Source organism: Halichondria panicea, chromosome 12 (genome assembly GCF_963675165.1).
Source record: "Halichondria panicea chromosome 12, odHalPani1.1, whole genome shotgun sequence".
NCBI classification, from domain to species: Eukaryota; Metazoa; Porifera; class Demospongiae; order Suberitida; family Halichondriidae; genus Halichondria; species Halichondria panicea.
Genome location: NC_087388.1, coordinates 3,528,793 through 3,552,288, shown reverse-complemented (window position 1 = coordinate 3,552,288; position 23,496 = coordinate 3,528,793). Strand labels below are relative to the sequence as shown.

The 23,496-nt window shown below is 41.2% G+C and overlaps 1 protein-coding gene and 1 long non-coding RNA gene across 2 annotated transcripts; both read left to right on the top strand.

Moving 5' to 3' along the window:
* The first annotated feature begins 1,292 nt into the window (after positions 1-1,292).
* On the top strand, positions 1,293-5,900 carry LOC135344902 (uncharacterized). Its single transcript, XM_064542187.1, has 6 exons — positions 1,293-4,939; positions 4,995-5,089; positions 5,158-5,279; positions 5,329-5,473; positions 5,524-5,676; positions 5,725-5,900. The coding sequence occupies exons 2-6, from the start codon at positions 5,053-5,055 to the stop codon at positions 5,751-5,753; spliced, it is 486 nt and encodes a 161-aa protein (XP_064398257.1). The 5' UTR covers positions 1,293-4,939; positions 4,995-5,052; the 3' UTR covers positions 5,754-5,900.
* A 7,594-nt stretch (positions 5,901-13,494) lies between these two features.
* Positions 13,495-22,806, top strand: LOC135345756 (uncharacterized). Its single transcript, XR_010397882.1, has 5 exons — positions 13,495-13,658; positions 13,960-15,921; positions 16,029-17,762; positions 17,972-22,268; positions 22,330-22,806. It is a non-coding gene; the product is annotated as an uncharacterized LOC135345756 (long non-coding RNA).
* The last annotated feature ends 690 nt before the right edge of the window (positions 22,807-23,496 follow it).

Below are 23,496 nucleotides of genomic sequence, written 5' to 3'. Positions count from 1 at the left end.
AGCCAGGTATATTATAGCTCCACTTCTTAACAAACACCACTTCTTAACAAACATAATTTAGCAACGATTAGATTGGCGTAGATCCACTCTTGTTTCTTTAGATGTACGTATCCCGTGCCACTTGTCCTCATAAACACTCCATAACAACCTACAGATAAGTAGTAAGACAATGTCACTTACATTCGACTAGCGTTTCTCAGGACCTGGGGGAACCATCAATATAAATGTTATCACAGTAAGAATGCGAATTCCCAAGTTGAGAAATTCTTGCCAAACTTGGAGTTGCCAAGTAGTGAACAGGATTGTGTCATCCCAAGTTTCCAATGTTTGTGCACATGACATGTGCAAGCTAATATTTGATGTAACCAAGAACATGCCAAATGTCAATTGCACACTTCACATTTCCAACATCGTATTACACCACATATAATTATGTTTATAATGTTTTCATAATTAAGGGAAGCACTGTCCTTCGATTGCTCTTCCCCTATAAAAAACAAAAGACTTTACCTTTTAGTTTTAGGTCAGGGTGTACACACAGCTGATTAGGCATGCATTATAATAAGATTGTTCAGAAGCACATTATTTTGTGTCATTAGGTGGTGCATGTCCACACTTGTAAACACAGCGGAAAAAAGTGAAGGCCTAAGTATCAGTAAGATACCGTTGGGCTGACTATAAGGAGGCACTTCTAGGGAGGGGGAATCTAGACATGCTCAAGAAGATATGCTCAAGAAGAGACGTGGCTTGCAACTAGCCATGTCACTGTACTGAGGTAAAACTATATACGGAATTAGTTCTCACAGAATCCTTCATTGACAAATTAATGGTACCAGGCATGCAAGCAAGAGCTGATGTATATTTTTAGAACTGTGACTGTTTAATGGGTGTGGCCCGTCTTCAAGCTACGTCCATAATTTATAGTGAATTCTTGTCATGCGTTTATAGAGGAGGGGGGGGGGGGAGCTGAGGGTAAAGTACTAATGACGTTAAGTAGTTTGGAAGAGTGCCCCCTAACCTTCCTCCTGTATATACTTGTTGATACGTAGTTTAATCTGGACTCCAAGTATTTTCCTCTGCTCGCGATCTATACAAGCCACTTTGTCTCCTGCAGCTGAGAAATACAATCACTCTGTAGAAAGTTAGCTAGCTGTTTTGTATTATACCTTCTGTTTTGAGGCATGCATGTCTGTTGAAATTCTCCAGTAGCAAAGCTTGCTTAATTTCTAGCATGCAGCACAGATATATATATGCAGGCTAGGCTAGGTACATTAGGGGCTGAAAAACTTTGAACTGATCATGTGGACAGCCTTTGAACTCAAATTTTTTTTCACATAATAAAATGTATCACACATGTAAAGGAGTATACAGAGTCATAGATTAGAGCTCGACCAAAGTCTCTAGTGCATTTAACATACACTCATACACTACTCGAGACTTAATGAAATTTACTGGTATAAACTGTGTTACAGGCGACTTCACTGTGGTCCAAACTTGCACGGGGTGTCCATACCAGACTTTGCACGGGTGTTCGAGGTAATAGTTAACACAAGCAAACCACAGGTTTGTGCATTCGGATGAATCGGACTGTTGATAAGTAATTGTACACTCAATAAAAAAAAGAATCTCGGCCAACTCAGTGTGCTCATGAGAAAATGAGTGTTGAGCAAGGACAAGTGAAGACTTCGAATGTCGGGAACCTTTGCTTCCAAGCACATAACTGCCAATTGATAAGCATTTGGTCTGTTTGTAGAGAGCATGTAGCCTAACACTTTCCGCATCAGCTCCCAAACGCCTCCCAAACGCCTGAGAATGTGAGGCATTATCTCTGCTTTCTGGCTCGAAGACAGCGCACCTTCAGAGCGTTGTACTGTTGTGAATCAATCTCTGTTTCAACATTACTTTGCATCAAAGAGCCTTTATGATATACAAAATGTTGTGGCAAGGGAAGGTACTCTTCAGTGAATTCCTTGGGCCAATTGAAGGGTGCGTATCTCTTACTGTCAAGAAATTTACGCATATACTGAACGGAGACGTGACGATTATTGGTACGATATGAACCAAGAATACCGTTCATCCTTTCGAAGGCGAAACACCAAAAGGAATACACCGGGCCATATTCACGGACACACTGAGTCAGATGACCATGAAGGTGCATATTAATTGTACAAGATTTTTTACCGTATAAATCAACAAAATCCTTCCAAAACAATTGCAACAACTCGTCAGCTTCAACAAGACTTTCCTCAGTGACTCTTCGACGGCATAAAATGCAACATACCTTGACAAAGAGCTGCCAGTATTTGTAGTCTCTCCATGGAAGGGTGTTCTTGAGAGCGTACAAAGCGTACAATGAAAAGTAAAGTACCCAATTTTTCCATTGCTCTGCAGTTATCCCAGAAAACTTAGACAATAATTTTGAGGGAATGCGACCCACATCAGCAGGACATACAAACGCATACAAACGCATCGACTTTTTCCTGAATAGCGTCAAAGTCTTTACTCGACAAAAGTGACCTTGTCCTCCATATTTCAACGATGTGTTTACAAGTTCCAAGGAGCAAATTGTGCATAGGATCAATCACACACATTTGAATTGGATCAAAGTATGGGAGCTCCAGCAGAATGGTGTAGCGAAGTCCGTGATCTTTCTCAATGATCTTTCGATCTTTAAGTGTGGAACATTTCGAGTGCGCATCAGCTTGTGGTCCTCAATAGTTCTTTCAGTCCACTGTGTCTTCTCATAATTAGAATAATCACCCTTTTCACCGAAGGCATTTGTAGGGAAGGACAAAAGACATTTACTACATCCTTTGGTAGAGCTGCATGTCCCATAAACCCGCAAACTTTTCTTGCTGCAGGAATGTCGCATGTGACACAAAGCAAAGCTGCTCGGACAAGGAGAGTGAGTGTTATCATGCTCACTTTTCATGAGAACCCCAGTCCAGAGATTCTTCAAATCGTTCACAAGTGGCTCCAGAAATGTGTTCAAGTGAAGAGGTGGTTCTTTTGGGCCAGGAATAACTCCAACAAGGATAATGTTCTCTTGCAAGTACCGTTCAGTTCGGGGTAAGTTCAAAATGCTCAAATAGATAGCCCCTTCGGAGTGTTGAGTATGTTTGAAAGGGTTAAACCACTCAATGTTTAGCTGAAACGCGAGATTCCCAGTCAAACTCAAAAATGGATGGCCGTCATATGTTTGAAACTGCTTCCACACAGCCCCTGCTTCCACACAGCCCCATCATATACATCTGAATAAGTACCAGCATTAGTCTGTCGGCTACGCCAAAGTTGACACCTGTACAAAAAACCTGGCCGCAGAAGCATTTCTTGCAGAGAGTCTATGAGGCTTTTGTAGCAGTATATAAATCTTGGATAAAAAGAAATAGCCCTGATCTCCATTTTACTTCTTTCATCTTTCATGAGAACTGCCTTGCACTTCTTTCTGTGTTGGGTCTGTGGGTGATTTGGGAACCTTCTATACACACATCTCCCTGATTTAGCTCTGTGACCAACACGACGAATTACACACTGGTCTATGTCATAGAGACTGCGACAAACAACGTACTTCTTGAAATTGTTCCCTGCACCGAGGCGAGCTGAACGAATATTCTTAGGAAGTTTGTCCAGGAAACATTGTGGTAGCGGAACAAGCATCTGTGAAATTGTCCTGAAAAATATTGACAGGAATTTGAGCAGTACGTCAAGGGCGTTATCAGATAGGCGGAATAAAGCTTGAAACATAAGCAAGAAAAATATATACAGCCGGAGAAGAGGAGTCACTTGAGTTTGTTCGGTTGCCTCTTCTTCAGCATTCGATTCCCCTGTCTGCAGAGAGGTGTCTTCCACTACCAGCTCTTCATCTAAATCCTCTGTCTCCCACAACTCTACCTGAATATAACGATATGTATATGTATACCAAAATTAACTGACTATTAAAACCACTACAGTAACATCGTAACGTACTTCTTCAACATCTGGTAAGTCATCTTCATCTTGATCGACATCATAGGTCAGCTGTGAGGCCACTTGATCTGCAGTAAGCCGTGGTCTCCTTCTTATACCTCTTGCAGCATTCATTTCCGTTGATCTCGATTGTTCTTCCTTATCTGTCGTCTTCTTTCTTTTGTGTAGTGACCAGCAAAGCACCCGTGCAGAGTATATACAGCTAGCCGTTACTCCACTTCGTGGTTCCTCACTGTTTAACACGCGTGCACGAAGCCGACGCCCTGGGCACCCAATCTGGCCCACGGGCGTGTAGGCCAAGCCCAAGGATGGAGTGGGGCAACAGGTGGTTTTGACTGTTGTTGTTGACAGGGAATGCAATCTTGTACCGTCTCTTCGACGTCTTTCGAAATACCAGGCCACCACACATACATACGCGATAGTCCTTTCATGCGAGTGGTGCCAGGATGTCCTTCGTGCAGTTGTACGAGCACATCACCTCGGTAGGTCTTGGGTACCACCACACGATTTCCCCACAGCAAGCAACCATCATGTACTGAAAGTTCTTCTCGTCGCTCATAAAAGGGCATTAGACTGGTTTCCATGGCGGAACGGTACGCCCTGGGCACCCAATGCAAAGCACACCTTTGAGGGAAGGATGGATGCCTGAAATGACTGTAGCTGGACTTATTCAAGAGCAACAAGAGCTCCTGGAGAGAGTGCTGAAAAACCAAAGATATGCAGAACAGACAAGAAAAGTTCGAGAAAGAACTGGCTACTCTATCGAAAGAGATGACCAGCAGCTCAACTTCTCCTGACAGTGATGGACGCAGTGCTCGGAGATTGAGGATATGCCGAGAGTTAACGGTATGCCTACGGTATTCTTTTGTTTTTCTTTTGTTTTCCTTGTACGTGTATAGTAGGTCTACCTTTAGAGAAGAGTGGCTGTGGTGCATGATTCTCTTGAAGACGGTGGATTTCGCCAATCAGAGGGGTTTGTAACTTTGTTGGTCACAAAGGCAAAGCATTTAATCTTTCTGTACAAGCAGATCAACTTCAGACTACAATAAGCGTGTGAAAAACCAAATAATCACCGAGATTTACAGTATGCCAGATTGCAAGTTTAATAAAGAACAAGTCAAAGGTGCGTGCATCAAAAATGTACATTGTGTACTTACTTTAAGTATTAATCGGCCCTAATTGTTTCTATAGCGGCAGTGCAGCGAAAATATGAGAATGTACGAAGAACATGGAAACAAGGGGAAAATAGTGATTGTGAAGACATTCGTCAGAGCGATGCAAAAGGAAAGAAATATCGGGCACGTCGTAAAAGGGTATGCTTCAGTGTGAAAAAGCTGCAGTTGTGCTATCTGTGTTTTACAGAAACATGAGAATCGGGCTATTGTGGTCAAGCCAGCTGAGCAAGATCTTTGGAAGGACATTTGTGTGGATGATATGTCTGAGGAGTCCGATGATCTGTGTAATCCGAACAATTTGATAGTCCATAAGCTGAAGTGGTGCTCACAGGGTAAGTGTATTTACACTGTATATCTATCCATTTACCCACACAGAAAATAGAACTAATGGATTTCAAAGCGACCCTTGATAAGAGGTACACTGAAAAATTCAAGAAAGAAAGTGTCCTGGTAGCAAGGAAGAACCGCATAGAAGGTGATCCCTCAAACAGCCATCCACATCCACAGTGGATGTTGGATCCTACATGGGAAAATGGTAAGTTTCAAATACAACCATGTTAGTTGTAAATTTCTTTGTTCATAGATGTACCTGGTGACATGGAGACCCACTAAGACTTGCAATACCCCGCACCCCATCCATTGATGCCTGTTCATGTATGACTTGAATCAGAACACTTGAAACCAAAATTAATGGACATACCAATCATTAGTATATCTCATATTCACCATCACTTATCATCCCATTCAATTTGTTGACACCTGTTGAGTTGAAAATCACTTTGCTTCGAATTAAAGTGTACATGCATGTGCTGCTATAATTATAACTCATAAAAACAAGAAGTGTACAATGTGTGTAAAAGTCCATGTATACCAGGGGTGTGCAAGTTGCACACATATAGCAAACAAGGCATAAGCAAATTGCACACAACAGTGATCAAGGCATATGCAACTTGGATATGTGGCATACTCCGGTTTGAAAACTAACTTGAGCAATGACGTGCATTTTCTGGTTCATATACAACTTGTATACGTGAAGTATCCAGGAATGGAAATGACTTGTTTACACGCATGTACAAGACAGTTTCCAAGTGGGGCACACACACAATCATTGCTGTGTATATGGGCCCTCCATGATGTGATCACCCAGGCCTGTTACTAACTAAGCACAATGGCAGTGATACCATGTCTTCACTTGCCCCCTCCCCCCCCACACACACACACACACACACACACACACACACACACAGGTACAGACCCGCCACTCACTTGCAGTACTAAATTAAAGGAGGAAAGCTTCTTATAAGGCTACTATAGTTGGATCAACAAATACTAAGTGAAAGACTACCTATAATAGATCCTCCTTTTAAGCTGTATGAAGGACAGAGACACTTTCTGTAGGCTCCATACAAATGAGGGATCTTTTATAAGACTGACACATGACACAGAAAGTAAGTACAAGCTTATAACAAGACATGAGAGCTTACCATTCGAGTCTTTGTCTCTTAATTTCTTCGAAGATCCTGCCAAGCAATCCAGCTACATAGCTACTAGAGAGTCCTAGAATGCCTAGCCTTCATCTAACTAACTTGTCATCTCTTTTACTAAGTATTTAACTTGTCTTCTCTTTTACTAAGTATTTCCCACCTACTACACTTTTGCCCATGTAGTCTAGTGGGGTTTATTGGCACCTCAAATATATAGCAGTAAAAATACAATAATTAAAAGATTAATAATCATAGAGCTATGAAGTTAAGTAGCTATAGCTGCAGTATACAGGAGAGTACAGTTTGTCAACTTCAGTCTCCGCATTGCAGTTGAGTTGCAGTTGAGTTGCACTGAATAGTTTGAAATATTTATTGTACATCCTTGCAGGTTCCCAAAACTTATAGGCATAGACGGAAGAGAAGTTTGGTTTACTGGTGTTTTTCTTGCTGTTCGATGGTGTTTTTGCTGTTGTGGGAGACAGAATTTTTGTGGGAGACAGAATTGAGGATACAGCTTCTTTTTGCTGCTGATCGTTCGATCTTTCATAGGTACGTAAAGCGTCCAGTGAGCGATGTCCAGTTCTTTCTTGTATGAGCATTGTACATTGCTGTTGCACTGGATGCCCTCAGACTGTGGTTTGTCTGCATTTGCTTCTGCTGCAGAGTGTGCTTTCCCAGTGGTACTGCGGTATACCATGGTGTATCGTCGCCTGGAAGAGCTTTTTCATGAGGTCTTGGCTGCCCTTTCGAAAATTCTGCCAGTGTGCTGGCAGATGAAAACTCAAAACGAGACTGGGGGAGGGGCTGAAGGTCTCCATGTCCTAAAAAGAGGAGGAGGAGTCAATAAACTAGATAGTCATAATTCAAATTTTTGTGCAGTATTAATTTTTGCAGTATTAATTTTTTGCAGTGGAGGTCACCGGTAAGAGAGAGGGGGAGTGGCTCAGTGGGGAGGAGCTGCCAGTTTGTTGGAGTGGCTCGGCGTCATTCACTTGGCTTCCTTGGAGAGGGAGCTGGGCAGCCCGTCCATTCAATGCAAGAGAGTATTGACAAGCCATTGTTTTTTTGCAGTTTCTCGTTTTGAATGTGGTTGTCAAGTAGTATGTTGCTGTTATATACCCGGTAGTTATGGTGGTCATGCAGCAACCAATCAGATGGGATGTATATCAGTGGTTTATCACGCCCTCGTAGTCGGGAGTCATAAACCCCTCTACACTGTACATTAACCTACACTGTACATTAACTAATACTTCAATTATTCATGATAGCGTTCCCTCGAACATAGCCCTCGATAATCTATAATAGTTCTAGCAGCTAGCTACATTGACCTTATGACCTGTGCAATTATGAATCTCATTAACACTACATGATCTACATCAAATGTAGGCCGACCCAGGCCCAGAGTACATCTCCTTAAAAATCAGACATAAACTCACATTTGCTACTAAAAATTTACAAATTTGCTACTAAAATTTACAAATCTGCCTGCACTTCCGCTGGAGCTCAAAAGATGTGCAAGGTAATGATGTACTTGCACAACAAATGTCTTAGTTTCATGCCTAACATATTTTCAATGTACACATATTCTAGCAGCCATTTTGGAATGATGATGTCATATGATGTAACAGGTGGTGGTCCACTGGAAGCGCCACTGGAAGCGCCAATAGTTGAACTTTCAGTACCTGCACTCAAATTGATCACACTCAAATACAAAAGTTCTACTCTCTTTGGTTGTTGCACTGTAACTGCTATCACCATCGTCATCATGTCAAGCAGTTGATCATGTCAAGCAGTTGAGCCCAGTTGAGCCCAGTTCACAGAGCAGCACTGCAACTGCAAGTGGCTTGCTACCCTGTCCTGCTAATTCACAAGCAGAACCTGGTTTTGTCACAACCACAACTCAAAACAATGTTGGTCTGAAGATATGGCTTAACCACCAGTACCCTCGAGCTCTCAAAGCAGCAGTACCTTTAGCCAGATTGCGTTAGAATCAATCTCAGAGCATGTAACAAAAAAAAATTGTCGGGGAGTGCCCCCAGACCCCCCATTGGGGTGCATTTTTGCACCACCAGTGCACGGCACTGGTAATTCATTCATCCACCATCCCCCTCTCTCAAATCCTGGCTACGCCCCTGAGTAGCTTTATGTTATGTAGCTTTGGCATCTCCACCGAGGCATCGATCAGCACCTGTCACCGGTGCTTGAGTTGCTCTAGCTTGAGTTGCTGTGCTAGTCATACATGCTACATGCACTGCATTATGGTTTCTTTATTATCATGTCCAGAGGCGGATCTAGGGTGGTTCCTAAAAGCAATTGGTAAAAGGATAACGAGCCCGTGTCGTTTCTGAGTGCTAGCCAGCAGTGGCGTAGCCAGAGGGGGGCAGAGGGTGCTCCAGCACCCCTCAGACTCTGCTCCACAAGTTCCTTAGCTAAGCGACATGTAGCTAGCGACATGTAGCTAGCTAGCTAGCCTCGATCCCAGCCCCTCTCACCAGAGGGCCTGGTAAACACTGTTTGCGCGTGGGTGGATTCAATAGTAAATTTGTTAGTAAAACTCTTTGTAATTTACCATGGTCACCCACGTGGTTGATTAATTTATTTAGTGTCAAGAGAGAGAAATCGCCATCACAACTCTAGGCTCATACGAGGAGCACTGATCTTACTGAGATGGCAATCAAACAAGTGTCTGGAAGCACTGACAGAAAAACTCTACCACAGTACAAAAGAAGACAAAATCTGACTTTTCAACACTGGAGCAAGAGCAGAACAGAAGTAGAAGCCATCACAACAAAACTAGTCACTAGTCTAGGTCGTAAATGTTGTAAGTAGCTGTGTTATTTGATTAAAACTGCTGTGATTAAAACTGCTGTGATTTGTGCAATGACATCATTGTAAATATACAATATACTGGCTAATTTACTAAGATATCTCGATCCCCAAGAATCTTGGGGCAACTGACGCATGCGCAGACAGTGTATACCAGGCCGTCTTTCTCAATTGAGAGTGGCCTGGAATCGAGGCTACTAGCTAGCTGATATGTAGCTCCTCGGATTGTATCTGGGCATGTGCTGTGGTTGCTGTGGTTCTTCAGGTATTCGCTAAAAAAGAGCGAATACCTGAGCAAGGTGGAGCGAATAGAAACACTAATAGTGTATGTAAGCATACTTACTCCGTAAAATCACCCAAAGAACTCCGTGTCATAGGTCTATTCTTTGCAAGTTTAGTTTGTCATAGATATAGGCTTAGCTAGCTAGAGTGTGAGGAGCTGTCTTGTGCGAAGGAAGAAGGAGCATCACTCTTGTGAAAGAACAGACCTAGGTTCTCAAGTTTCTGCTATCAGTGGCTACTTTTGATTGACTACACAATTTAATACAAGCGCTTGATTAGACCATTGATTGCCAGATACACTTGGTAGAGTCTATCCTCAGACTCTGGCCATCGATCTCTATGCTCAGGGGTGTCCACAAGTAGCTGGGCCTGGGATGTATTGTCAAGGTGAGCCCTTTCATCATTGGAAATTGTGCACTATAGCCTATAGCCCAATCCTTGGTATCTGGATCAATTACGGCACTGGCGTTGTGTTAGCCTCCTTCACCGGCCTTCAAGGAGGCTAGTTTTGTGTGGACCATCACTGTGAGTTACAAAATGTATAGTGGAATGGTGAATTTAAGTTCATACTAATTTGTATACAGGAGCAAAATGGAATATTCCCCTCCAACCCCCGTCGTACTCCTCCTAGCTGATGGGTGTGAACTCATTGAAAGAGGATGCCCCAGTGCCACTCGTGTCCTTCCCAAGGGTCCGATCTTATATAACTCGTCTCTTTCAACACTGCCAACACTGCCAGTGACGTCAGGATTCTACTGTCTCTTGATTTCTACTGTCTCTTGATGCACTGTGAACACACAATCTTTGTTATGCCACCTGAAGGCTTAGCAGGCATATCCAACGCAGTAATTATTAAGTCTTTCTGGAAGCTCTTGTTTGGGATCTTCGCTTCTAAACATCTGCATTTATTGTGCACAGTATTAATTTCTAGTGTATTATATCGCTGTATTTTTAGCCAACTGTGATGAACTGAACATTATAGCTGATACTTACCAGTTTCCGGTCACGCCCAGATACAATCAATACCAGGCCGAGGAGGAGACCTAGCGTTCAATTAGAGACGGATCGGCCTGGGATCGAGGCTAGCTGATATGATAACACTAGAGCTCTTTATATGTTGTGATCAACTCAAAACTCCACCTCCAACTAGCTAGCTCCACCTCCAAATTTCATTCCAGCCAGTGCACATGCGCAAAGCCACGTGGGCTGAGCAGACCAAGGTCCCCCACAGAGTTGCAGACTATTCAGCAGCTATCACCATCATCATCACGTCACTCTTTCAGAGCAGCACTGCAAAACTGCAAGTGGCTTGCCACCCTGTCCTGCTAATTCACATGATTTAATTGTCACAACCATAGATAAGGGATTGGAAACGCATCACGTGCACCAATGTTTTCAACAAAAGTTGGATGGTACAATCCTACTTACGATTTTTAATGTTATTCATTGTGAGTCAAAAGGTGCTTTTTGAGCTATATTTTTGGACTTCAAGATCATTCTTTCAAGCAATCAAGTAAGCTGTTTGGGTACATAAAAACATAAGCTTTCCAATGGCAATGGTAGTGGTCCCGTAAAATTATGATGGCCGAGCATTTAAAATGTGAGCGTAATAACCCGTGGTTGTTATGGCAACACATGTTTTATTCCTTGGTTGCTAGGCATTTTATTGCTCTGGAAACCCGATAGAGAATTTACAGACATTTCACTTCACTGTTAATTAAGAATCCGACGGTTAAGGGGTTAAGGGTTAAACACAGGCAGTGCAAGTGTGAGCTTACCTAAATATAAATATTCTGATCGCCTGATCCTAGATCCTACAGCTCGTACGTACACAGCCAGCTAGCTGGTTCAAACAATAATAAATTGACTTTTGTTGTTGCACATGCGTAATCCCGCCCATTAATCAATAATAATTGTCACCAGCAGGAGAGTGCTATAATGAGTGCTATAATGAGTTGTTTACTACTGCTGCTGATTTGCGATCACCCTCCTTGTGCGATCACCCTCCTTGCGATCACCCTCCTTGCAGTAGCACTGACAAGGTGGTACTCCTAGGAGGCAGCTTTTGCATCCTAAAGATTTTTCTACGAAAGCAACAGAATGGGGAAATACATATGAGCCAGTAGCACTCGAGAAATACCAAGCGAAGTGTGGACATAGTGATATCATCAGCGAACAACTTCACCTGTTGCAAGTACAGACTACTGAAGTTGCGTCACAAGAAACTGATTTCTGTTGCAAACTACAACCACACTGTGGAACTAAAACGAACCCATGCTGCTTATTATTGTGCTATGTATTTACCAAAAAAGAAATAGAATTCAGTATGACTCTGACTTTTGGGAAAATGAAAAGTTAACTACAATTGTTCACCGTTATTCATCCGTTAAGTCTTTATTTTTTTATAGTGTTGTTACCCATGTTAATGTATAATTATAGATCTTCTATTACAGTAGACTCCGGTCACTTGGCCGGAATAGCGAGATAGCCGCGGCTACCTTACCTCGAATCTAATGGCGGTAGGATAATGTAGGATAATGAATCATTCTGTTCTCTGTTCTTGTAATCTAATTTTATTTGCTAAACCACACCCGTACTAAACGTATAACAGCCCGGTAAACGGTGGCCGTACTTCTTCAGGGTGGGTTTTGTGCATAGTCCGTGCCAAGCCAAGCCAAATGGCCGGTATATCGAGGTGGCCGTACTTCAGAGTGGCCGTACTTCAGAGTACTTCAGAGTCTACTGTAGTTGTAAAAAAAAATTTTTATTACAAAAAGTGTGATTAATAATAATACACAATCATGGCATTTCGATATCACTAGCTTCTGTGTCTGCGTCTGCATCATAATCAGATTCAGTTTAACATCATCGGAATCAGTAGTTTTCTAGACCCAGCCAACAGACCCAGCCAAAGCCAAGAACAGACACACTTTGATATTCTTGCCAATGTGAGCCAATGTGATGGGCTTTAAGTATACGCAATCTTGCGTCCTTTAAGCACTGGGAACTGAAGGAGGTATGTTTAGATTACACTTTTGCTTCTTACAGACAAAACAAGTAGATGGTATCCTTTATGATGTCTGTATGCGTGAGGGAGGGGGAGTGAGGGAGGGGGAGAGAGAGGAGACATAGAGAGGATTGACAGCCAAAGTAAGTGCTGTTCATTTTAAAGTTCTTACCTTGACAGCCTGCCTCAGGTACATTAAGGAGTTGATTCAGCGAAAACGAAGCTCTGCCCACGATCAATTGTGCAGTAAAAATGGAGTTTTGCTGCTCTAATCTTTAGCTCAAATTCCAGAGCATAAAACCTTAGTTTAAGTGTTTACTTTTTAGTGCAGTAGTTACTATATGCAGGCACTACCGTTAGCGCCTAACAGTGGGATCAATGAAAAATGAAAAGTAAGTTATTAGCCTTTACATGCAAAATATTATCAATGAAAAATGAAAAGTAAGCCTTTACATGCAAAATATCCTCTTTCCTATACAGTCTTTCGAGGGATCTTTATACCGTATCGTCTCAGGCAGTGCCTGTATATAGCTTTGAACTAACTACTGCACTTAAACTAAGGTTTTATGCTCCGGAAATTGAGCTAAAGATTAGAGCAGCAAAACAAAACAGAGCAGCAAAACTCCATTTTTACTGCACAATTGATAGTAAAAATCGTGGGCAGAGCTTCGTTTTCGCTGAATCAACAATAATTGCTGGTCCCAGTCCCAGTTAATGTACCTGAGCGTTCCACTTCAAAATACCGATTTTCAGGAGATGGTTTTCTAGCATGGTTACCTACCTGGAAAGAATATCTAGCTGAAATTTGTTCGTGTTTTGTTCGTGTTTTGAGCACTTTTACTATTGTTACAGCTTGATGATGTAATTCAATTCTAACCTTTAAATTGAGAGACACATGACAAGAGGACTCAGTGACTGGTACGTTTTCTCACTGTTTAATGTATATTAGCAACTAGGTGTGTAAATTACCGCTTCACCGCAAGGAGCTCTGAAAATTCAAATTTGCACCCAAAGTTTTTCCTCACAGCCTAGCTCATGTGGCTGGGCTTAGCTGGCTTTGTTTTGAGCACCGTTTTCTTTATAAAGTGCACCGCTGAAAAAAGTGTTCCTAATTATTGTTCCTAATTAATGATTTTATATATCCATTTGATTAAATGGCAACCCGAAAATGGAAATATTTTCATAAAATAAACCACCTCATAAAATAAACCACCTCCAGCTGCAGATAGTGTAACGCTAAACTCAAGCTGTTGAAGGCAGAAGTAAAGAGACTCAGTATGGAATTCGGAGAATTTAAAAAGCGGAATATGATATCACACGCCACTTCGTCATCGAGCTGACTAACAACAATTTAATGCATTATTATTATTTTATTGAAGTTTGACATTAAGACTTTCAAGCAAAATTAAGTTGACAATAAAAAAAATACTTTATAATAATTATTATGTACATGTATATTATGTACATGTATATATCCAGTTTGTACTTCTAAGTCACCACTAAGTAAGTCTAGTACCAAATCAAATCAAATGAACACAACTCTTCCTCGTTATCATACTGTTCAACTGTTCAACTGCATCGTAATTTACTATATACCATGGTTACTATAGTACCATGGTACCATTCTACTATGTTCGTATATGTTCGTATCACCAATGTTCGTATCACCAACTACAAATTTGTGGCGTATACGTTTACCAATCAAAGAGCTAGGATTTTCCAAATAGCTTGTGTGTAAATCGTTAAAAATCTCACTTAGACACCGCTGTTTCCTTGCCCAACTTTTGCCTCAATACTTCTTTCCTGATATTAATCTGTATTTTCAATAGCGAAAGCTTCTTACTCTTCTTCTTATTCAAAGCAATACTTTCTGCATCAATATCCAGCAAAATTTGGTGCCTTCCGCCTTTGTGCCTTTGTTCAATTATATCTATTTTTGTTCAGCATTCACCGTTGGCTTTTGCTGAACAGCAAGATCCAGCAATTTACTTTGCTGTTTCTCTGGAAGCCACTGCACTCTGGAAGCCACTGCAAGGTGTTAGTTTTTCTTCACCTGAGTTTTTCTTCACCTGAACAAGGTTTGACCTTGCGACTTGAGTTAGGTTAGTCGCAATCATTGCTTGCTGCTGGTTCGCTGCTGGTTCGGGGTTCCAATATTCACCAGAAGGTAATTGTTTTCCCTCAGTGAAGATAGCTGATATAATTAAGACTGTGATAAGATGTTTTTTTCCTGCCATTGATGTTGACGGATTGCAGCTTCCTAAACGGTCATGTGCTGACTGTATGTGCTGACTATAATATGCGTAAATGTGAGCTGGTAACAATTAGTAACGCACACAAAGCTACAGTTCTGAGTGAGTGCACATCAGGATATCAATTGAATACAGATGGCACTACGAACAACACTACGAACAACGAACAACACAACACGTACAACACAACACGTACACTGCAATACACTGCAATACTTATGTTGTCTACATACTTATGTATGTTGTCTACACCAAATCAAAAATGGTGCACTTTATAAAGAACATTTGAACAAGCCAGCTGAGCCAGCCAGATGAAACAAACAATGTGCTAGGATCCACTCAAAATAATTCTGGCAATTGATCATATCCCCCTAAGCCTAAAAATGCTGTGAGGAAAAACCTTGGATGCAAATTTGAGCACTACTTGCGGTGAAGCGACACCTAGTTGCTAAATATACATTAACCAGTGAGAAAACATACCAGTCAGCTTAGATTAATCACTGGCACAATTTAATCACTGGTTGATCTTTTGTCTAATTAACTGAATTGAATTACAAAAAAGTGCGAACAAATTTCAGCTAGAGATCAGGTAGGTAACTACAGGTAGGTAACTATGCTAGAAGAACCATCTCCTGAAAATCGGTATTTTGAAGTGGGAACCCTAGCATGGCACTACAAAACTTCAGGACCTAACTTTTGTCTTGTACAGGTTTGACCTCCTCTAAATAGATAACAGGTAACAGGCAACAGGCACGCAGTTTTACTATGTTTTCAATGTAAAATAAGCTGTGACGTCACGTTTAGTCTCGCGTCTGTTAGGCATGTCTGTTTGATTATTTATCTCGTTTTGTAGCACCTTCAGTGAAAGGGCTGCCCAAGTTAACTATTACCAGTATGGGAGCCACGCATCAGAAAAGCTAACGCTAAAGGTATATAATTATAGAAGTCTATCACTATAATATTATGCATGCAGCATGCTTGTACCTATACCCGACAGTTATAATAATTATTACTATTATGATGCGCATGCGTACAGAAACTGATGATACATATCTGATTGTCACTGAAGAACTTCGTCTATGAGAGCTACAATTGGTTTTTATAGAACACTACATCGCAGAACAATGTTACGGTTACGGCTACATTCTAACCTAAAGGCATTCTAACCTAAAGGGAAGAGGCGGCAGACCAAGATATGATGGTAGACCTGCTCTTCGCTGGTATGATGGTATACGATACCCAATTAGAAGTATGTCTTCGAAGATGACAAAGTGTTATGAACATTGAATACAGAATTTACAGAATTTACAGAATTAAAAAGTAACGTTAAGAGGCCAATCATTGCTGCATTGCGAGATATTACTAGATATTACTATATTACTACTAAATCAAAAATCATATAGTAAAAAAAATCATAATAATAGTAAGCAACATTCGTTGGAAGAAGATCTTCAGGTTGAGGAATGATCAAAAATACTCACCTGAGATTAGGAATATTATGAATTATTGGCAGAGCAGGTACCGCTTTCCAAAATAACTGAAATCATTCAACATGTTTTGAAGTGTTTTCATCCATCTGAAGATTCTCATATAAGAAAAGAGGAATTTGTGATGTCCACAAGGTAACAGAGATTTTGGGAGACTCAACTAATTCTAAGCCGATGGTACGACAAAAAACCAGAAAAAACTAGGTGGAGTAGAAACTAGGTGGAGTAGTAGCAAATAATATGGATCTGCTTTTAGTGCCGTTGATGACATTTCTAGAGAGTTAGAGAAGCTAAGACATTATAAACTGGACTCTAGTCTACTCAAAAGCGACAACTTATTGAGGAGCATGTGATGAGAAAACATTTGGACCAGCAACATTTTGCTCTATGCATTTAGGAATCAACCTGAGAAAGGCTTTCTTAACCAAATAGCTGCGGTTATGATTTCATACGTAATACCGCCCACCGCCCGCGGTGGAACCAAAATCTAAATTACTTAGCCCCTAGCAAAGAAAGATGCGTAGCCTGTAGCAGCAGTTGCAAATTAGTCTAGAATAGTTACTCTGCCAGGATCTCTAAGTTTCGAACGGAAGAGTATACCAGCCAAGGCCCCAGCGAAGGATCATTTCACAAGTAAGCTCTGTGTGTGTGTATAGCGATCAGCATTTTCCTAGTTCAGAGCCTTTGAGCTGATTTAATATGCTTGTCCACCTACCTAGATAGCCTCTGAGTGTGTGAAATATACTGGAAGAGTAGCTTAGTTAGTTTAGAGCCTGTTTTTAGAGTGTAGTCTACAACGTTTATTATTTTCTCTTTTTCAGCATTCGCCTTTAGCAAAGAAAGATGCATAACTTGGAAACAGATAACTTGGAAACAGTGACTGTTTTCTTTATTCAACTTCTTATCTACAGTACTTACTGTGTCAGGATCTCCTGGTTTCCAACGAAACAGTCAACCAGCCAAGGGCCAGAGCACTTCAGAGGTAAGCTTTGTGTGCGTATATAGCAAGCAAGCATTATGTAGCTAGTATAAGCCTTCATAAGTCTCTGAGCTGATTTAATATGCTTATGCACTTGCCTAGATAGCTTATGAGTGTGTAAAGTATACTTGTGTAGAAGCTGAGTTAGTTTAGAGCCTGTTTTTAGAGTGTAGTGTACAGTGTTTGATATTAAATTTATTGTGGCAAAGCACCCCGTAACAGTTCTCTTCAAGCTACCTTGTAGTTCTATCTGAACAGTCGAAGAGTCAACCAGCCAAGGACAGAGCGAGAGATTACTTTAGAGGTAAGCTTTGTGTGCGTATGATTATTAGCTAGCTGATAATACTATACGCTTACCTACGTAGCTTGTAAAGTATACTTGCTCCAGCAGTGTGTTGAAGCCCGAGTTTAAAATACGTACGCTCAGCAGTGTTGCAATATAAAGGGGTTATCATTGATTTGCTTAGCTATCTGTTGGTCTCATCCACAATGTATTCTGTTATCAGTTATCAGCTGTGAAGAATGCTGGACACCGGAAAGTTTGGGCCAACAGATTGGTTGAGATGGTGGGAGTCCATAGGCAGGCCACTGAGTGGTGTTTGTGTGTGTGTGTGTGTCTGTGGCTGTATATGTGTTCCCACGCGAGTGTCTGTATGTGTGCCCGCGTGGGTGTACGTGTGTGTATGGCTACACGTGCACAATGGCTACACGTGCACACGCGCGTGTATCTGTGTGTGTGTGTGTGTGTGTGTGTGTGTGTGTGCCCCCTGTGTGTGCCTGTGGCATGATACTTTATACGTGCTAACAATTTACATTATCATTATCAGTGGTGCCAAAAGCTTGCTTCCAAGGTTACAATTCAATTAGGCTCACTTCTCAATTAGGCTCACTACTCATTAGGCTCACTGTGTACATGTACGATTGTTCAGGGGAAAGAAAAGGCTTGTTGGGTTTATGAGTGTACTGTTTACTTGTGTAAGGACATTTTCTTCCAAACATAATAGGCTTGTTGGTTGTGTTATGCTCCCCAGCTAGGATTAGGTCACAATTTGTCATTAGTTGGAATTTGTCATTAGTTGGCTAGTTGGCTTGTGTGATTAGTTGGCTTGTGTTTGCCTGTGATACCTGTGATATGCATTGTAATTCTGTGCCCAAAGTTTAATCTTTTTATGAACTCCCAGTTTGTTGTAGGATCACAATTGCTTGTGCCTATGAGTGCCATTGCATGTAAGTTTGCTTGTGGGAGCCTGTACATAATCATGTCTAAGGTTGCATGATTCATAATTTTTTGTATGAGATGTACTGTACTTTGTGTATGGCTCTTCTCAGTATACTTCTTTAGGTTTGAGTTAGTGCCCAACTTTTAGTGTGCTGTCATAGCAATTCAATTATAATTATGTGGCTGTTATGTGGCTGAATGTTACTGCTATCTGCCATGGACCATCTATGGGTCTCACTGTCACTGCTATCCAAGATACCCAGGATACCTCATCCCCTGTGTACAGAGGCCTCTTTGTTATTGTTGTACCATAGTATGTTCACTTTTGAGATTGATATTGAATTTATATAAACAAGCAAATTTTTGATCGGACTCGGTATGGATCGGACTCGGTATGGCTTCTGTTGACCTTCGAGAGAAGCCTTGCAAAGATGTGGAGCTCAGGAAGGTTGTAGCTTACCACAAATTAAATAAGAGTAGAGTAATGTGCGGTTGATGCAAATATGCGTCATCCGCGGCTAAAGGGTCTATTCCGTAATTACGCAAATATGCGTCATCCGCGGTTTATCATGTGAAAGACGATATCATAGAGTCGATACTTTTAGTGCACGAGTTTTGCAAATTATTTGGAACGTTTGGAACGTTAGAGTATTGTGTGGGATTTCCTTAAATTAAAATTTTTTATCTCAAAGATACGGCTCCATAGACAAGTTGGAAGTCCTATCAAAGATTCTGGCAACAAATTGGAACAAGATGTATTTGTTAAATTGCAAGATCCCATTGAGTACTATCATATTTATGGTGATTTGTTCATGCTGTCCAAGTGGAACCAACACTATTTGCAACTCAGAAATTACAGTGGATCCTGACGTTGTATTCAAACCTGATTATCATGTGTTCTCCTCAGAGTTCTCCTCAGAGAAAAGAATAGCAAACTAAACTTACGTCTAAACTTTTCGAAGTTACACAAGTCACAGTGCTACTTAAACTTGTCAAGGGAGAAGGTAAAATAATGAAGGAGAACTCTTATGCAGCTTCCTGGTGGAAATTATTGGAATCCAGACAAGGATGTGTTATGCCTTAGCAATGATATTTGTAAGTCTCTCAATGACCACCAACCTTCATCAAATGTCACGCTCAAACCTTGTGCAAGTTGAATAAGACAGCTTCCCGGCAATGAATTGACAAGACAAATGTCAGTGCCGCAAGAAAGAGGACCTTGAAGATGGATATTTTAAAGACTCAGGTACAGTCCTGGTACAGTCCTGGGTCAGAGCGTGCCCATATACAATCGTAAGTGATATTACACGAGATTAAATTGTGTTGATTCAGAGTTCGCCCTGTTGGAAAAAGAATCAAACAGAGACGATGAAGAAACATACTGTGATGGAGAACAGGAAGTGTGCTATTTTGACTTAACGATTGACTTTTTTAGTGGAGACCAGGACGCAGACTAAACATACTATTATTGAAATCTATGTAAACTAGAGCACTAAAGTGCAAACCCTCGGCTGGTGACATGAACCAGAAGAGCAGTGCATGTAGCATGTATGGTATGACTAGCACAGCAACTCAAGAGCAATAAAACTAAACCAGACTGGAGGCATGCTGAAACATTGAGTGGTACATGTCACATGAGACATGTACTGTGGACTCAGAGTATAGGATCCAGAGAACCAGTCACAATTTTAGCTTTCTACTATCAATTGTTCCTGGTACGGATCACTTCAGCTGCAACTACGTTACGTGTAACTGCTTCTTAGCTTTTGCTCGACAAAGAAGCTTTAACATCAAAATCTGGCTATACATGCTGTAAACGCAGCGCTGTGGTACCCAGGTGAGTAGATATACCTGTGACAAACAAACAAACAGACCAACAGACTACTATACCCGTGGCCACCCACGGCGCCTCGGGTTATATTCAAGTCCTGCCATGTCCTTTAAAATGTCCATTAACTATCATTAACATCGACTTGTGGCTCACTAAATTCTGTTCTTAGTTTTTGAACAAGGTCCACTAAATTTGTAATCTGTTGTTGCAGATCATACAAGGCCACTGCAGTGAGAAACTAATTATTAAATCGTCAGACATTGACTTCAACAGCCTGTGTATAATACATACTGACATTTCGTAATGTTTGTTACTTTGTTACAGAGTAGAATCTAGTATTAATAATGAAAATAGGTGAAACTAAAAATACATCGGATGCAGTTTGGTGGTTACATGGGACGATTCTCCTTTTAATTATTATCATAGATACATGCACCAACCTACTTCATAAAAATACAGTGAGGAACTTCGACATTTTCAATTTCTGGTTGTAGCTTTGACAACCAAGTGCAATTTGACTGCTCTAAACTACTTACCTTGAAGTGTAGAATTCCAGCACAAAATCACTTTATCTGCTCTACAACACAAGTTTTGAAATTCAACTTTGAACTGTGCTTTCTTTAGAGTGGGTTTACGGTTGCTATTGTGCAAGAACCTGCTTTATTTTAGTTGCTTTGTATGCGCAATCAGGGAGGGATACAAAAGGAAGGGGATTGGAAACGAAATTGTTTGCGTATTTTTGCGTGAAGCATTCCGCGTTATAGGGCGTGGCTAAAACTATATAGTCAGCACCTGTCTTGACTCCTCTAATTGATCATTTTTAATGTTGAAAAGTAAAGAGGATTTAGCTCTAAAAAGTCCACTAAGCCTGCTATACAAGAAGGAATAGCCCTTACTATGAAGTCGTGGGAGGGACAGGCCTGTGGTGTGTCTAAAAGTATACTAAAGCAGTTTGAAGGACTATACTGCAAACGTTTATGAACAGTACAGCTCATCTATAGCATGAAACCATCCTATATAGCACTTAGATACATAATAACCAAGTCAAGCAATGTCCTTTGCTGTTTTGACTTCACAGGAGGGACGGAGAAAACTTGACATAGAGCTAAACTCAACAAAAATTGGAAACAGAGTAAAGTATAAGCTTACTTTTCTTGAGTACCTCCCAGCCCCTGAGTGATCGCTAGTGGATAGGAGAGCTAGAAACAGTTGAAATACAACCAGAGCACGGTCAAAACAAAAAGAATCGCGAGTGCGAATCATAACGAGGAGTGCTTCACCGGATGTCAGTCCTTTTACACAGGGCGTGGGCGGTCGTTTCCAATCCCCTTTCTTTTGTATCAATCACTCAAAACACTTTTGCAGAGATCAGATTTTTGTGTGGAAACACTCGCACAGTAAATATGTCATCTGTAAAAGAGGTATACTTACGTATGTGCGAGCAGTGCATGATGTGTTTTATTTTATCGAATGAAATGAAAGTGGAAAGTGATTGTGTAACAGTGAGTAACAGTGAATATAAACGAGTAGTCTATAGATACGATTCCCTGTGCCAATTATTCTATAGTAACAATATGGACGTAATATGGTTTTATGCATTGTCATGAGCCACCAGCACATGTATATAATACTGAAGTTGTGTTTGTATCGAATCGAATCCTTGTGTCGGCATCTATGTAGTAGGTATATATTCACTTACAGCAGCGGCGTTTTCAGGAAAGCCTGGGGATTCAATTGGTCCTCAATATACCAATGAACAGGTAAATAAATCCAGGATGACCAGGATGACTTTACTTTTTTAACCAAAAAATTCCATCTTAGCATGTTGGTGAAGATTGCTTCCGAGAGGGCTGAAGCTGGTGTTCTAGCAGGGGTCAGGGGTCAAGAGTCAGCTTGTTCCCTTCACTCAAGGATGCCAGGCACACAGTTGACTTCAAGACGATGATAACATTAACATGCACACAAACAACTGTGTATTAATGCACTTACACTGAATGCACTTACACTGGAGTGCACCGACTGACCTGGCATGAAGGGGGAAAGATACGGGAGGAGGGAGCTTTAAAATGTCTTTCCAATTCCCCAGTCAACACTTGTGCCTTCTGTGTGTTTGACGAACCTCAAGATTGAAGTACGAAGATGAGGTGGACAGTCTTCACAACAAGACATGGTAATAGTCAATATTAAGTACAGGGGAAAGATGCAGGGTGTTCTTTTAGTGGGGACTATGAGTGCCGCATTTCGGTTATCAGGTGCTTCAGGTAAACATAATTTTATAGCAATGTATTATCATCAAATAGGTCGACATTGTGTGTGATGGTATGCTGCATGATCCACCTGCCAATGTTCAAACAAGAAGCCAAGAAGAACAGATAGCATGCACCGGACCACCGCAGCGAAACTTGCTCATGCCAAACACTATGTTAGGGAACCTCAGCACCTGTTTACACCCACCCACCTTATTCCATAATTGGCAATGCAGGTTTGCCCCTTAGGGATTTTCTACCGCCTTTTCTCGAAGATGAGTGCCACCAGCTGGACATGGAAGTTAGAGGAGAACAGGATAGCTATGTACTCGATTTTGCCAGAGCCAGGACGATGAGGTAGAGAGATTAAATTACAATATTTCCCACCTACTACACTTTTGCCATGTAGTCTAGTGGGGTTTAACTGTCATAAATTGGCACCTCAGGGCTACAAGGGCTCATAAATTGGCACCTCAAGCTAATGGTGTTTCTTGCATGAGAAACAAAATGTCATAAATGAAAACATAGAGACAGAGGGTGGACTAGTTCATCAAAAATTCTGCTGTGTGCTTGCAGAAGGAGCTGCTTTAGAGACACTCTGGGAGAGCTCAGGCTGAGTAGTACTGCACGCACTGCACTAGGCCTGCTTCTGTATTTAAATAAAAAGAAGCCAGTTTAGCAATAATATAGGAGTGGCTATTTATGCTTACCTTTGCTTGCCTACTAGCCTGGCATAGCTGAA

Excerpts from the sequence above, each read along its gene's own strand:
- LOC135344902 (XM_064542187.1), top strand. The coding sequence starts at position 5,053 with ATGCCAGATTGCAAGTTTAATAAAGAACAAGTCAAAG. Across the intron at positions 5,090-5,157 it reads TAATAAAGAACAAGTCAAAG|CGGCAGTGCAGCGAAAATAT; the intron begins GTGCGTGCATCA and ends TTGTTTCTATAG. Across the intron at positions 5,280-5,328 it reads ATCGGGCACGTCGTAAAAGG|AAACATGAGAATCGGGCTAT; the intron begins GTATGCTTCAGT and ends TGTGTTTTACAG.